Source organism: Pomacea canaliculata, linkage group LG8 (assembly GCF_003073045.1).
Source record: "Pomacea canaliculata isolate SZHN2017 linkage group LG8, ASM307304v1, whole genome shotgun sequence".
In the NCBI taxonomy this organism is placed as follows: domain Eukaryota; kingdom Metazoa; phylum Mollusca; class Gastropoda; order Architaenioglossa; family Ampullariidae; genus Pomacea; species Pomacea canaliculata.
Window position 1 is genome coordinate 4,338,864 of NC_037597.1, and position 14,126 is coordinate 4,352,989.

The 14,126-nt window shown below is 43.8% G+C and overlaps 1 protein-coding gene across 1 annotated transcript in view; it reads left to right on the top strand.

The window, feature by feature from the left end:
• Window positions 1–14,126, top strand: part of LOC112570564 (UDP-GalNAc:beta-1,3-N-acetylgalactosaminyltransferase 2-like) — a 178,891-nt gene that overhangs the window by 139,045 nt on the left and 25,720 nt on the right. The window contains exon 9 of the mRNA XM_025249077.1: window positions 888–1,071. Coding sequence (XP_025104862.1) covers window positions 888–1,071 — 184 coding nt within the window. The remainder of the gene's footprint in view (window positions 1–887; window positions 1,072–14,126) is intronic.

Below are 14,126 nucleotides of genomic sequence, written 5' to 3' on the forward strand. Positions count from 1 at the left end.
AATAAAAGAAATAAATAGAACAAACAGACATGAATTTTAGGCATAATTATTTGCATAATAGGATAGGTATGATTGCATAAATAATAGCAAACCACATAAAATGAAATATTGTACTTTTCTGGCAGCATAAACCAGAAATAAGAAAGACAAATATAACCGGATAAACATACAACTGTACTCAGTTGTGGTCTAGAGACTATCTGACCATCAGAAAAACACTTCTACACACAATAAAAGGGAAAAAACTACAAAATGACAGTAAACCACAGTCTGCAAAGCCTGGCAGCCGGCAAAAGAAGTCAGGGTATATAACTAGCACACTGACAGGAAATAAAATCAACAGCTAAATGTTCAAAAACTATTCTGACATTCATGTTTCTAAGGACTTCACGTGCATTGTGTACAAAGTGAACAAGGTTTCTGAATTCCGTAGCATTAGGATTGGATATGAGCAATGTGAACTAAAAAATAATGGGTGCAGAATATATTTCAGACCAATCAGCTTGAAAGTGTTCTCACATTGGGAACAAACTAGCATAAAGTGTATTTTCAGATTTTTTGTGTTAGAAATACCCTTCATTAGTAGCCGGAATTAATTATTTAAAGGTAGCAAGACTTATTGCAAGATGGACATAGCTAGTCTGGACCCTGTGTGCGATTCCCCTACTTCAGTCGTTTCTATCAAGGCAAGATGACTTCCTTCTGTAAAGAAGAATAAATATAATAAAGTCATGGTTAATGAAACAAAATCCAGCAGTCTTCTTTTTGTAGGCACTCTGTCTGTCATAAGTGTAAAGTGTCTCTATCTGTCTATCTTTTTCTCTCTGTGTCGGTCTCTCTCTATTGAGAGAGAAAGACTGGTCAAACAAATGTGTTTTGTGTCCAAGATCCCGAGGCGCTGGTGCTGCATGTTGAGAGGAAGAAGCAGCGGCTGGCGGAGTGGAGGAAGAGGATGACAGAGGAGGAGGCGGCGCTGAAGGAGGAGGCAGCCCAGCACGGTGACCTGCTCTTTGTGGATGTTGTGGATGTGTATCGGGCTCTACCCTCCAAGCTACTACACTGTCATGCATGGTACGCCTGTCTTGACACACTCGCCTCTACCTGCCATTCCTCCCTCGATGTTCAGTAGTGAGAATCTGTGCGTGCGTGTGCGCGTGCATAATTGTGTAATTTCCAGTTATAATTACTTTTACCTTTCTGTGCTGCTACACGGCCTTACATTCTGGTTTGCATAAAACGACCAATTCCTCCTACTCCTTGTTGCGAGCTAAAGGACTGTTTATTAACCGTGTTAAGGGATCAAGTCTCTGCCCTTTCGTCTGTTACAGGCTTCTAGTTTATATACCCCTAGGCAGCTACAAGAAGCTGTCTGCTGAGCCCAGTGTCCATATTTGTTGTTTGCTTAATCTCTTGTCTTCTTACGAACACTCCGTCCCTCCTTGCTTGCCTCTACCATGTCTTCAAGCCAAAATCGGTGAAATCTCTCTCCATTTTCCTCATATATCCGCCCAGGTAAACTGTTTGAGCTCAGATATCGCCATCATGTCGTTCCTCAGATACTAGAAATAGGAAATAAGAAGATCAAATGTGGAGCAAAAAAATAAATACGCGAAAGAAGAGGTGTTCAAATTTATTAAATGACAGAATGCTACAAAACGACATCAGCCTTTCATACACAAATTTCAGTTTTACCTGTGAGAGGATATGGCGATTATAAAAGGCATAACAACCGTTAATATCATCAGCTGCATCTTCTTGTTGTCCGCAGTGTACTTGAGACTGTTTACCTGTCAAGCTGGCCTCCCTTCACGTAGATCTTTGCCGTTGCCAACGGCCATTTATATTTGTCAGTGCGACGGTCGTAGAGGGTTTCACTCATGGTATTCTCCATACAAATGTTCAACAGCACAGGTGATAGTGGCCCTTGACGGACGTCTACCGGCGTGCAAAAGTAGTCTCCCATTAGCTTGGTTACTGTGCTTGTTGAGCTATTACATATAAATTCAATGACTTGGACGAGACCCTCTTTCATGTTGAAGTTTTGCACAGCATTCCATAGGATATGTCCTCGACCCTGAGCGTGTTGATGCTGGATTAGAAGCTTTTAGACAGTCTGATAGTTATGGAAAATCCATCTGGCGAGTGTTAATTAAAGCTGGAATGGGTTACAAACTCTCAACTCTATGCTGTGAAGTGGAACTCTCGTCCTCATCACATTCGCCACTCGGACTACAAGGCTACATTCCAACCTCCTCTGAAAACATATCTGTTGACAAAGTACTATCCCTTAATTACTATTCTTCACTCCCTTGTAATGCTGTCTGTCATCATGTAACGGGTTTTAAATTGTTTCTTTCAGCAATACCCGGCTGTCTGGTGGTATTCATTTCTTGTAAGAAAGAACTCAAGCTAATGTTAAACAAATTCACGTGGAAGACGATAGAACATCTGAAAAACTGTCCGGTTTACCTCCAGATATCTTTGCAATAGGTGTTTGCTTACCTCCAGTAAATTCACCCATATTATAACGACAGAGATTTATAATGGAACTGCGATGTTTGTGTTTGATCTTTTTGAACACTGGACAACATTTATATGTTAATACCGGGGCTGTGTGACTTAAATGGAAGAATAGAAAAGAATATCCAGATGAAGAGTGCTTACCTGCGACATGGTAGATGATATTTTTTAAACAGTCCGTTGTCCGTGGTATAAGTTTTCAAGAGATAAAGCTATTAATCTGTTTGGCATACACTTACTAAGAATATGTCAACAAACATGGTGACTTTATTACATTTCAACTCATTGATGTAGTCTTCGTGATTACTTTCTTCCACGTCAGCTAAAAAGTTGCCTGTCTCTAACAGCAGGAAGTAGATTGGAATCTAATAATTATGCTAAATGCTCTTGCTAATGTCCAACCTGGTGAATGTGCCTAACGGTTTCCCTACCGACATTTACCGCATATCAAAGTATTTATAGGATTTTGTGAATCGTGAATTTTTTTTTTTTTTTTTTGGTTTGTTTTTTTTTGCACTTATTCCCCCGGATGAGTTTTACAAAATCTTAATACGCTACCCGTTTAATCGATTCAGATAAAAATTCATCTTCATCCATCAGCAAATCCAATTAAGGTCTCTTAAAAGGTCAATGCAAGAAAAAGATTGACATAATTGGGAAAACTTCAGCCATGGTTGACAGTATATGCGAGGACAGAAGTACAAGAGTACCTTCGGATTATTAAAAGGCAGTAAGCACAAACAAATTAGAAACAGAAAAAAAAAGGCTACAAAGTTTTAATTAAATGAATAAAGAAAAATAATATTACAAAAAACTTACACAATTGCAATAAAGCTTGTTGGATCATGAGCAGAATGTTATCTGAGAAAGCTTTACCTAACAAAGTTGACAAAACTGCATGATTAGTATAAAGTATATAATGATTAGTATACATAGTTTGTTAAAGTATATAATGATTAGTATACATAGCTTGTTAAAATATATAATGATTAGTATACATAGTTTGTTAAAATATATATTATTAGTTAACCCACATCCACATAAATCAGACAGTTATTTTTAGGAACGGTGGATTCTCTGATCGCGAGGAATGGTTATATACTGATCAATGCATATGTAGTAAATGTGTATAAGTACATTGTATATTGCTATTTATATGGCAACGCTTTTATCTTTCATACTTTAAATGGTCTGTGTATTTGTGCTAGAAAGGGATTTTTTAATCCTTAGGGGTCTCTGGTCTGTTGTTGAAAACGTCTAAATTATATATATCGAAAGATTTATGTACATATATTAATATATGCCCTCATATTCAGCGCTTGTGATATGGCCGACGGCCTGAACGATGAAATCATTCGTTCGTTCCTTTGTTCGTCCTTTTTTTTTTTTGGTGGGGGAGAGGGGGGTCTTTAGTTTCCGTCTTGACGATCATCGAAGGTATTAGAGCGACCCTGCCGCACCTTCATGTATTTCATATTAGCACAGCTCCTCATCCCACTTGACATTTGTCTGTACTTAAGTTAGTCTCCAGACAGTTTTATTAGCGCCTGTGCAGGCCGCCGCCTTAAGACAACTGTCAGATTGCGTGTTGTTATTTGTTATTTGCTGTCAGGCCAGTCAGTCTGCTTTATGTCCCCCGTCATCCTCAGACACATTTATTAGGCGCCCGACAACCAGTCTATCTACATAATGTTTGACAGCCAGGGGCGGTCAGCACGTTGGCTAGTCGCCTTTGTCGCTAAAAGAACGAGTCATCATTGTGATGAGAGGGTGGACGGTGTATTACACCCGACTGAGACAGGGTGAGACAGGGCCTCGGCTGCTGAAGCCTCCTGTGAATTATGACGAATGACGGGCTTGTAAAACTAGGGAGCCTTGGGAACTACCTTTAGCTAACTTTGATAACTTTGGAAATCATCATCAAGGAGGAAGAGACGAGAACTGTGGATGGAGACGGCTGGCGATGGAGGGAGCATGAGCACGATCGTTGTATTGAGATCTCCGGCGTTCTTGACCCAAGAGGGCAGGACGATAACCCAGGGTGGAGGGTATGCTAGGAGTCATCAAGGACCTAGAAACATGAAAATTATTTACCCGATTACCACGCACTTTACCGTTTGGCTAGTCTTGAATGTGGAGTGCTAGATGAGTGGTGGGTGAAGAGCAGCCACAGATGGTCTGATAACGGCAGAAATTACGGATGGCCTGACACTGGACCTCGGAGATTAGTGCACACTCAATATTTACTTTTCTGGCAGTAAAATGAAGTGGTGAGTGCGTCTAGGCCCGACTGACAATGCTAACTCTGTCACTTCTGTCAGAATGGTGGATGTGTCTTTGACTTCCATTGGCAGACTGGCCATGAAGATCGCGAGCGCCATCAAGATAAAGCATCATCGCCATGGCCCAAGAAGGACAATCCATCGTGTTGATGACAATACCAAGGAGCAATGGAGCTCTGTCCCCTAGGTGCCGGAGTGAACAATCGACGACTTGGAGAGTATGTGTAGCTTCATCATCAGGACAAGAACCTTCAATGGTCGGCTGGAATGATAAAGCATCTGAACTCTGTAATAGCCATTTATTTATTGACCGCAAAACGTTTTTAAGTATAAAATCTGTTCAGCTGCTGTTTATACTTTCATCTTACTGTTCCCGTTACCTTCATTTTAGGTTTGAGCTACATTCCCGCTAATTTACTTTTCAAGATGTCCATTTAATCACTTACTCTTATAATAACTCGCCTACATCAATGTCTACATATGACACTGTCTTTGGAGGCTCTGGGAGTGACTGCCGATCCCTACGTGCCGCGCGGTACAGATTTCGCACTTGATTGCCGCGTAGCGTGCGCGGGCGGTAAAGAGACAGACTCTATTGTTCCGCGGACTAGCGATGCGCAGCTTCCAAACCGAGAAGTTTCGTGAATTTTTTTTCTTTTGTCTGGAACTAGGGCTGAGGGACGTGTCGGCACGGACTTGGAGCTATCAGACCATGGCGTGGGTGTTCATGGACTGGAGAGAGTAAAGAGGATTTTTCAGCCAATGAAAGGAAAGAAGGATGAGCTGTCAAGATAAACGACAGAGGAAATTGCTCCGCGAGGGACGTCTAGGTCGGAGTAGATTTATGTACTTCTACAAGAAACAAAATGAATTTTTGCGACACCCCTTGGCGGTTCTCACCCCTCTGCCGTGCGGTTCATGGCAGCTCGGAGCTCCCAGGCCCGACACTGTCCCTCAAATCTCTGGATTTTCAATCGCCCGGAAGTTTCTCCTGACATTCGTAAAAGCATCGCTGCCATATTCCTTCAAAATCGTCGCAAGCACTTTTCGATTGCTGTGGCCTTCTCTAAAAAGCGATGTCAACCTGTCACACGGTCGTAATCGTTATAGGTTGTCGTCGTGGTCGTCGATCATAAATTCGAGGGTGGATTTACTACCGGAAGTGGCCTTACAGGTCTCGCTCGTTCAGTTCAGATGATGGAAATCTCCAACATCAAAGTGAGATCGGGGCTTGAATATGAATCGTTTTGCCCAACGCATTTCATGATTACTTCCGCTCCGACTGGTCTGTACGATGACTTTGTACAGAGAAATGGTTTGGACGAGGGTTTCAGAGAAGTCAGCATTTAGCTGTGTTGTGTCGGAAATCGTCTACTCTAAGAGACATTGGCATGTTTGATTTTTTTTTGTAAAAATCATTTTGTAAACAATTTTGTAAGTTAAACTCTTTTTTTTTTTTAAAATTCAATTATGTTATGTCTTGCGCTGTACTTTGGAAGTTAGTCGACTCAAGGGTGGATAGGGTATGAACTCGGCGAACACGAAGGAATGGAGGGACCTTTCCTTCCAGAACTTTCTTCCCACCGCTGAAGACAGACCCAAGTGGCAAACCTGTCTGTTCACGACTACACCGCGGTCAGCAACGGCAGGCCACCATAATTGGTCGTTAGCCGGTATCGGTCTAGAGCTTCTTGATGATGATTGATAGACGATTGATTGATTGGATGATGATGATGATGATTTAAGCATTTTGAATAACGAGCCGCTATCTAAACCAAATGAAAATTTCGTTTAAAAGAACAGGTGTCTGTGAACGTGTGTACGTATCGAGGTATTGTAGCAATGGTATCGTTGTCCGTGCATTGATATATTTTTGTCTCTTTTAATTTTCTTTCGTCCTTTCTTTCATGAGATCTTTCATGGTCGCACGCACGCACAGATGATTTTGCATCCTAGTATGCGACACGAGCACGCGCGCGCTCACACACACACACGACCTGTGTTTTTCTGCCTTGCTGAAATTGGAAATAGATTAAATACAGTTTACTTGTGTTTCCTGGTTCGTCCAGTATGTAAGAGGGGGGTAAAAAGGGGTGTGTTCGCACCAGGAAACACGTGTAAGCTTTTGCCCCCACCCCAGTTGGCATCAGTAAAGGAAAGAACACAAAAGGTGTGTATTAGGTGCATGATTTGGCTGCCCAGAGGCTTACTCTCTAGAGGAAGAAGCTAGTTGAGAAGTAACGAGAGCTGGAACTCAACGATGTCACCAACCGCACGACAGCCGGCAGAGAGCGGAATACCGGTGTGACCCGTGCTAGGGAGGTGGTCCAAGACCCGGAAGAGCCAGCTGCTTTCCTTCTGAATCCTCCATTCACGATGGGTCCAATCTTGTGCTCCAGTGGCGCCGCCCTATCGTGTCTATGTAGTCATTAAATGTCCATGGGAGTGCATATGTTTCTAATGACCGGGTAGGGGAGTGAGCTATTATCACACTCTCTTATGCTGTGGCTAGCTTTTTGCAAGAGCAGTTCCTATTTTCTCCCCCTAACCCTTGCCTACCCTTGCGACTTTTATATTTGAAACAGTCAGCGGAGTCAGGTAGCCTCTTGACAGGTGGGTCAACTGAAGCACGCACGTGCCTGGCCGCCATTGTGTTCACCGTTTGGTTCGCTCCTCCCTTCCTTGACTGGGGAACACGTTCAGAGCAGGACATACTTTCCCCAACTTCTGGGTGAAAACCCCTGTGCCCTTCTGTTCTGGAAATACATTGTATACAAACATCACCTTGCGCATAACGAGGTCAGACACTTGTGACCTCACGTTTGTCCACGTATTCGCCTACTTAACATATTGACCCAGATCTTCTATTGCCTTGAGTCTTGACAACAGTGGTTTTTTGTTTGTTTTTGTTGTTGTTTTATTTTTGTTTTTTTGCCGGCTTGATTAGTGGCACCCATACCTCTTATTTCTTCAACATTTTTCTTCAACATTTTTCTTCTACAATATGGAAATGCCATGACAGCGGTTAAGACCATTTCAAGATTTATATCCCGTTGCGTTAAGAGAGAATACATAACTTTAAATTATCGGGATTATTTCTGTCTTGTTGATGTAATTCTGCATCCTTGTTTGGGTTTTTTTCTTTCCTTTTTGTCGTCTATCGCATGTTCGTCTCTTCAAAATGTGGGTCCGTACATGTGCCATTAGAGGCCAATAGTTAATCAGCATATTTCTTCTGCGAGAAAGAGGATTAGCAGGGAGGCGGTCGTTGCAAGCTTCACCCCGGCACGTGACAGTGGTGCAGACAGGCGACACCAGCTACACAGGCCGTCTGGTGGAAGGTCTTGCAGTAATTTATTGCAGTCTCCAGACACCCAACAGAAGGTGCATGGGGAACCGGGGGGACCGTTAGTCACCAGCAAGCTGCTCGTCTGGTAAGTGCTACCACTGCCACGCTCTTGCCTTATCTCTACATTTGTGGGAGGAGGCCATCTTTCATGATCACTTACAAAAGATGCAAATCATTTTAAAAAGGATTTATGTGGAGGCAGAGGATGGTTAGCAAGCAAACACACCTACAGGGACACACGTGATACACGCCTACAGATATTATCATGCACATAGTGTGTGTGGGTTTTATTTTTACGGGACAGCTAGTGTTCCTTATGTAGTTTTAGATATTGAAGACATAAGACTTGTTTCTTCTGTTCATATCTTCGAAACTGAATCGTAAATACGACCATTTCGTCTTGAAGATGTATGACAGCGGGAAGCAAGTAGTCCGTAGCTCACCCGTTGTCCACACCACAGTCCGCCATGATGTGCGGATGTCCTGTGGTACGAGGTCCTTATGGGAGTCTGCGGTCAGCAGGGCCCGTGAGCGATGTATTCCAGCTCATTACTCTGCAAATGTGAGGTGCCCGCCACGGGCAAGCAGATTGCAGACGTTGAAAATCTAATCAGGCGGAAGCTGTTTGGAGGACGCCAGCGCCCTCCAAAAATAAAACTACCGTTAAAGGAAGCCGTCACCTTTGCACAAGTGCGTCTGCGCAGTGAGGTGTAGCCGCAGTGACATGTATACGGCGGTGTCAGTGCTGCAGACGCAGGACGAAAAGGGAAAGTGGGGAATGTAGTAAGAGGCAAATCCGATTTCTCAGCCATGCATTCTGACCTTTTCGAAATTCTTAAGAAAATCTTCGGTGTTCACTCGCGCTGGCGTCGATAATACTTACTCAGCGTATTCTAGAATATACCGGTCTCTCCGCACATTTTTATATATTTCTTACCCTTTCCTTTTTTTTCTCTAGTTTGTATATGTCTGTTTTTTCTTCCTGTCTACCCACGGACTCATTGCTTCCCCTTTTTCTCGAGGCTTCTCGATGACCCAGCGGTGTGATCTTGTTACTATGGTCTTCATTAAGCGATCCTGTCTGGTCTTAACCTCGTTCAGAAGGATTGGCGATCGTCATGGATCACAGCTTCGGTTCTAACTAGAAATAATCAGGCTCAGAACCCCAGTTCCAACTTAGGTCACGAACTAGATTCAGGGTGGAAAAAGGTTCTCAAGCTTACTATTGGAACTTATCGTCTGCTAGTCGATCCTTTCAGTGATTGGTTGGTGGAAAGAACCAGGAAACGAAGCTAAGGGAGTATCAGCACCGGAAGTCTTTACTGCCGTTTCCTTTTATTTGACAGTAAAACTAAGAAGACAGGCTAGTACAAAGTTTGCTCGTGGTAGCAGCCATCTTTGATGATTACATGCTTACATCCATTTACTGGTACCAACGGACGAGCTATGTCCGTATCAAACGGTCGTCGACAGACGTTAACGGCTGACAGAGTTCGTCACTTTGGCCAGTTGTGAGTGGTGACGAGCAGGTCCTGCATGGAACGACCAGTCCGTTCCTTAGCATTCTCCAATCAGTACTTCTTCTAGCTACCTCGGGGTTGACATCCCTCCAAGGTATCCTGAAGAATGGTGTTCGACAGTATCGTGCCGGGTCACGTGACCAAGCCAGACCCGTTTGCACAGGTTCACTGTTGCGACAAGGGGTCCCTGGTGTCCTGCGGAGGGTGGTGACCATGCTCATGGTTTTTGCGTGCCCCTCTTCGATTTTAAAGTTTTATTATTGCATGCACAGCCCCTCGTGCTAGACTCTGTCAAATGCCTTTTCAAAGTCCGTGAAGTTGTAAAGAAGATGTGAAAAAAGTTGTGAAATAAACCACGTTTGTGGTTGATTGGCTTTTGATTAAGAACGTACCTTCGACTGAGCCGGTATCAGCCCGAAACCGATCGCTCATTGAAGACGCAATTTAAGAGTTGTGGCTGTGTGAGGTTCACATCTTTCCAGCACGCGCTCATGAACGCCTGCTCGTTAGGGAGTTTGCTTCTCCTTTCAAGCTCTGGCATCGGAGTGTGGCTGTCGATTTGTCTCCCTTCAACCGCGCCTTGTCTGATGGGACCAGACACCGTCACATGACAAGTTTTCTTTGGAGGAAGACGGGGGAAATGGGTTGTGGGCATCAGACTGTCGAGGTTTTTTAACTGTCGAAAAACCAGCTTGAGTGGCCGCGCTTACAAGGATATCACACGCTTCTAGCTTATGTTCCTATATATTCCTTGAGTCGAAGTGAAAATATAACTTATTGAACGTATTCTAGAATATACCAGTCTCGTGTCGAGGCGCATGTCAAGTTTTCTTCTCGTTTGTGCTGTTTACTTCAACGACAGTGTGGACATCGTTGTATATATGTGTGTGTGCTGTTTGTACTTTCTTTTATGTCAATGTTGTTTTTGTGTGCTTTTGCTCCTTGACCTCCTGTGTGCGTGTGTTCCCTTGACTCCGAGAGCAGACAACATTGCTTTGATTATCTGTTCTTTCCTTCAACAAGCTTGCTCCGTGGAGCCTGACCAGCTTTGCTGTCGTTTGTTTGACATTTACCGTTGTTGTTAGGGAGGTGTTCTCATTTCCTGTGATTAGTTCTAGCGCTGATTTTTTACATTTCGCACTAGATTGCTGCGAATGCCATCGATTTACATTTTTGAAATGCTGGAGTGTGTCCTATAATAACACTCTGATCGGCGACAGAACAAGCTGCTGTTTGTTCTATTCTTCCTTGTGTTTCCTGCCTGAGACCTGTCATCCCTTTCAGCAGCAGCATTATTTCAGAAACAACCTCATCTTTTTATGTGGACGCTTTGATTTACCCGCGGTTTGTGCTGTGATTGAAGGAGGTTAGTATTTATGGAGCGTGCAGCTTAGGAACCCAGTATTTGAAATGTTAAAGGGCTACTGAGGTGCAATTTGTTTCGAATGACTGAGTAGAGCTCAGTAGGAACCCTAATATCTGGATCAATAGTCCCTTGGTTCTTGAAATACACATCTACAAAGACCGTTATGCACATAATAGTCAACAGTACAGACATCGGTATTGTATATATATATACACATATGTTCGACATTGACCATACGGCGACCAACGCATTTCTAACAGGACCACAGCAGAAGGTCAACAAACTGAGGGAAGTTGACTCCTTCGGCAAGAAAACTACACAGATAAAAGAAGGCCTAGTGTAGAAGGCGCATCAATTTGGCCAAACTGATAATTAAAAGGCATCGATAAACAACACAGATGATGACCACGTGTCCTCCCAGAATCGCGTGTAGCAGTTGCATCATGTCTGCTGGCCATGCCAGTTGTATTTACAAATGATCAACGGCACAAGAATGTTATCACCCAGTGTGATTGTCTCGACTTGTTAAAAACTGCATGCAAGCAATAAATTGCCACAGAATAAAAGTGTTTTTAGTTCACGGCTACCAAACCACGCGAAGGAATCCGACAGGGGAAGTCGACTTGAGAGATGAGGACAAGTGTGAAGTATGGCCAACACCCACGAGGGCGGCAGAGGTCGCGTGCCGGACCAGAGTGCAAGCGTGCTGCGGGCCCAGCGGTACTCCACTGCGTCATTTCCGATTATTTAAAATTTTGACTGAGCAGCTGTGCCGCATCCTCTCTGCTGATTGATATTGCAGACGGCCGGGACAGCTCGTTGTTGGGGACCCCGTAGTCCTCCATCACCTGCCACAGCCAACGGCCATCTCGTTACTCCTGTCTGGGGAAAGGTGCCAATGGCAGCCAAGTTGTGTTTGCACAAAATAAAAGTATAAGGCATTAAAATGTGAAATATTAGAATATGTAGAAAATTCTGATAAATTCGTTCCACACACACACACACACAAAATATCGACATACGTAAGCCAAAGACGAGAAATGAGAACTTCAAAATTTGCCGATATCGTGGTCATATTATCGCATACACGATGATTTAATTGAATCGGCTATGGGCTGTGGTCGAGTTGACGTGGGCTAAGATGGAATGATAGTCGAAATGGAAAGTAGTCGAGTCGATCAGCCTCACGTGAAGTGGCTTTGGCATGTCCTCCTGTAGCCGACATCCGGTAAGAAAGCCGCGCACCATCTTTGTTCTGGATCTGGTGGCTCCTCCACGAGTGGAAACACATCGATTGAACTTGTTCTTAGCGCATAGAACATCCTTCTATGACTGTTATGTAATGATTCCTCTTCGAAATGCAAGGAAATGGTTTGAAGTTTATGACGACAATGCGTTGTTACGCGTGTAATTGGCGGTTGAGACCGAATAACAATGTTTCGAACTGTTCAGTTGCTGGACCTGGAGCTCTGATGACATGGTGTACGTGTCTGCGCTTCTCATTAGACATCGAGAAAAGTCTTGAGCGAAGTTTGTCTGACCCTGGTATAAGACAGTGTGAACATCAGGAGTGGTGTCCGGAGGAAATGTCTTGTCTTACGATCTGTCATCTCTCTGACATCTCGCTTTGTCTTGTCGCTCTGGTTGGTCACTCGATCAAATGTCATGTATGATTGGAAAATTCTGCTTTTCTGCAGAGTTGTTCCAAACTTCTTAGTCTTCGAAATTTCTATTGTAGTCAGAGAAGTGACCAAAAAAAAAAATGTACGGAACCTGAACGGGTCTTCGTCCTTAAAGAGACATCGATACAGAAAACAAAGAAAACCTAAACCTGTGTTTTGCGTGGATGGCAAAGTATCATTTTCATCGCCTCCATAAATCTCACGCCTGCATAAGTCTTTAACCCTCGTGTACTAAAGCCTGTGTTCTTGGTCGCTTGCTGCTTTCTCGCGGGATAATGTGGCTCTGTGGTGAGCAGGCCATGATCCACCCCGGGTGAAGTGGTTCAGATCAGTCCTGAGAACCCTCGTGTGCTGGTCTTGTAAAAGTCGTTCTTAGCCGACAAATATGGAGGAAAGTGAGTGCTTAAATCAGTCTCATGCTCGTCTTTGCACGGACATCGAGATTAGGTCCTTTTACCGTACTGCATCACGACACCCGCCTCAACAAGAAAGAAGACCCCACCCGTTAAGATGCTGCATTTTTATTTATTGATATATCGATGTATTTATTTTACGGATTTAAGGGAATTTTCTAACGTGGATTTGTGGAAATCTGGAATGGAGACAGTCCTAGTGGCGATACTGGTGAAAGCTCCCAGAGAAAAAACCGGCTTCGTTTGCTGTTGGTGTGTTTGTTCTAGGAATTAGAAAGGAAAGCTGCTTTTGGCTCAGAAAGAGCAACCGAGTTGTCGGCAGTCGATCTCGGGGCAAAAAGTGCCTGAAAATTCATAAGTTTGTTCCCGGTAGCCTTCGGGGTATAAGTGTACGACAGTTGTCTGCCCCGTCCATTGATCCCTGTCTCCCTCACTCTGATGACGATGTAGTGCAAACTGTGGTGAGCACCGACTGAGGTCAGTGAGCTGAGTAGAATCAACAGATTGAGCTGGACTGATGTCCCCAGACCCCTGGTCCTGTTCTCTGTGTGGAGTGGTCTGGTGTTTCAAGTTTGAGAACCCGCTAATGACTCCATACATTAAGTCTGTTTGTTCCTCCCACAAATGTTTGCAGTGATGAGAGGTGTCAGTTGGTGCTATGGTTACTGCGGTTGACAACCCTCTCGTGGGTTATGCTTCGGGACTTTTAGTGTTTTATCAGCTGACTTGGGATCTCACTGCCAGACTTGAGTGCATCAAAGAGGGATCTTGATACTTGTGCCAGAGGAAAAAAAAAGACTTGCGGTTAAACTTATTCCGTCTGATACGCGACACATAAAGAAGATGTGAGACGACAGTCGGGCTCCAACGAGTTCGAACTCCACTGTCCCACTGTCTCTGTTTATTGCCATCGCTTGAATATCGGACTCAGGACTACTTCTTCACTGACAAACCTGACTGTCACAGTCTGTTGGTCAACAACTGTTCTAGACTA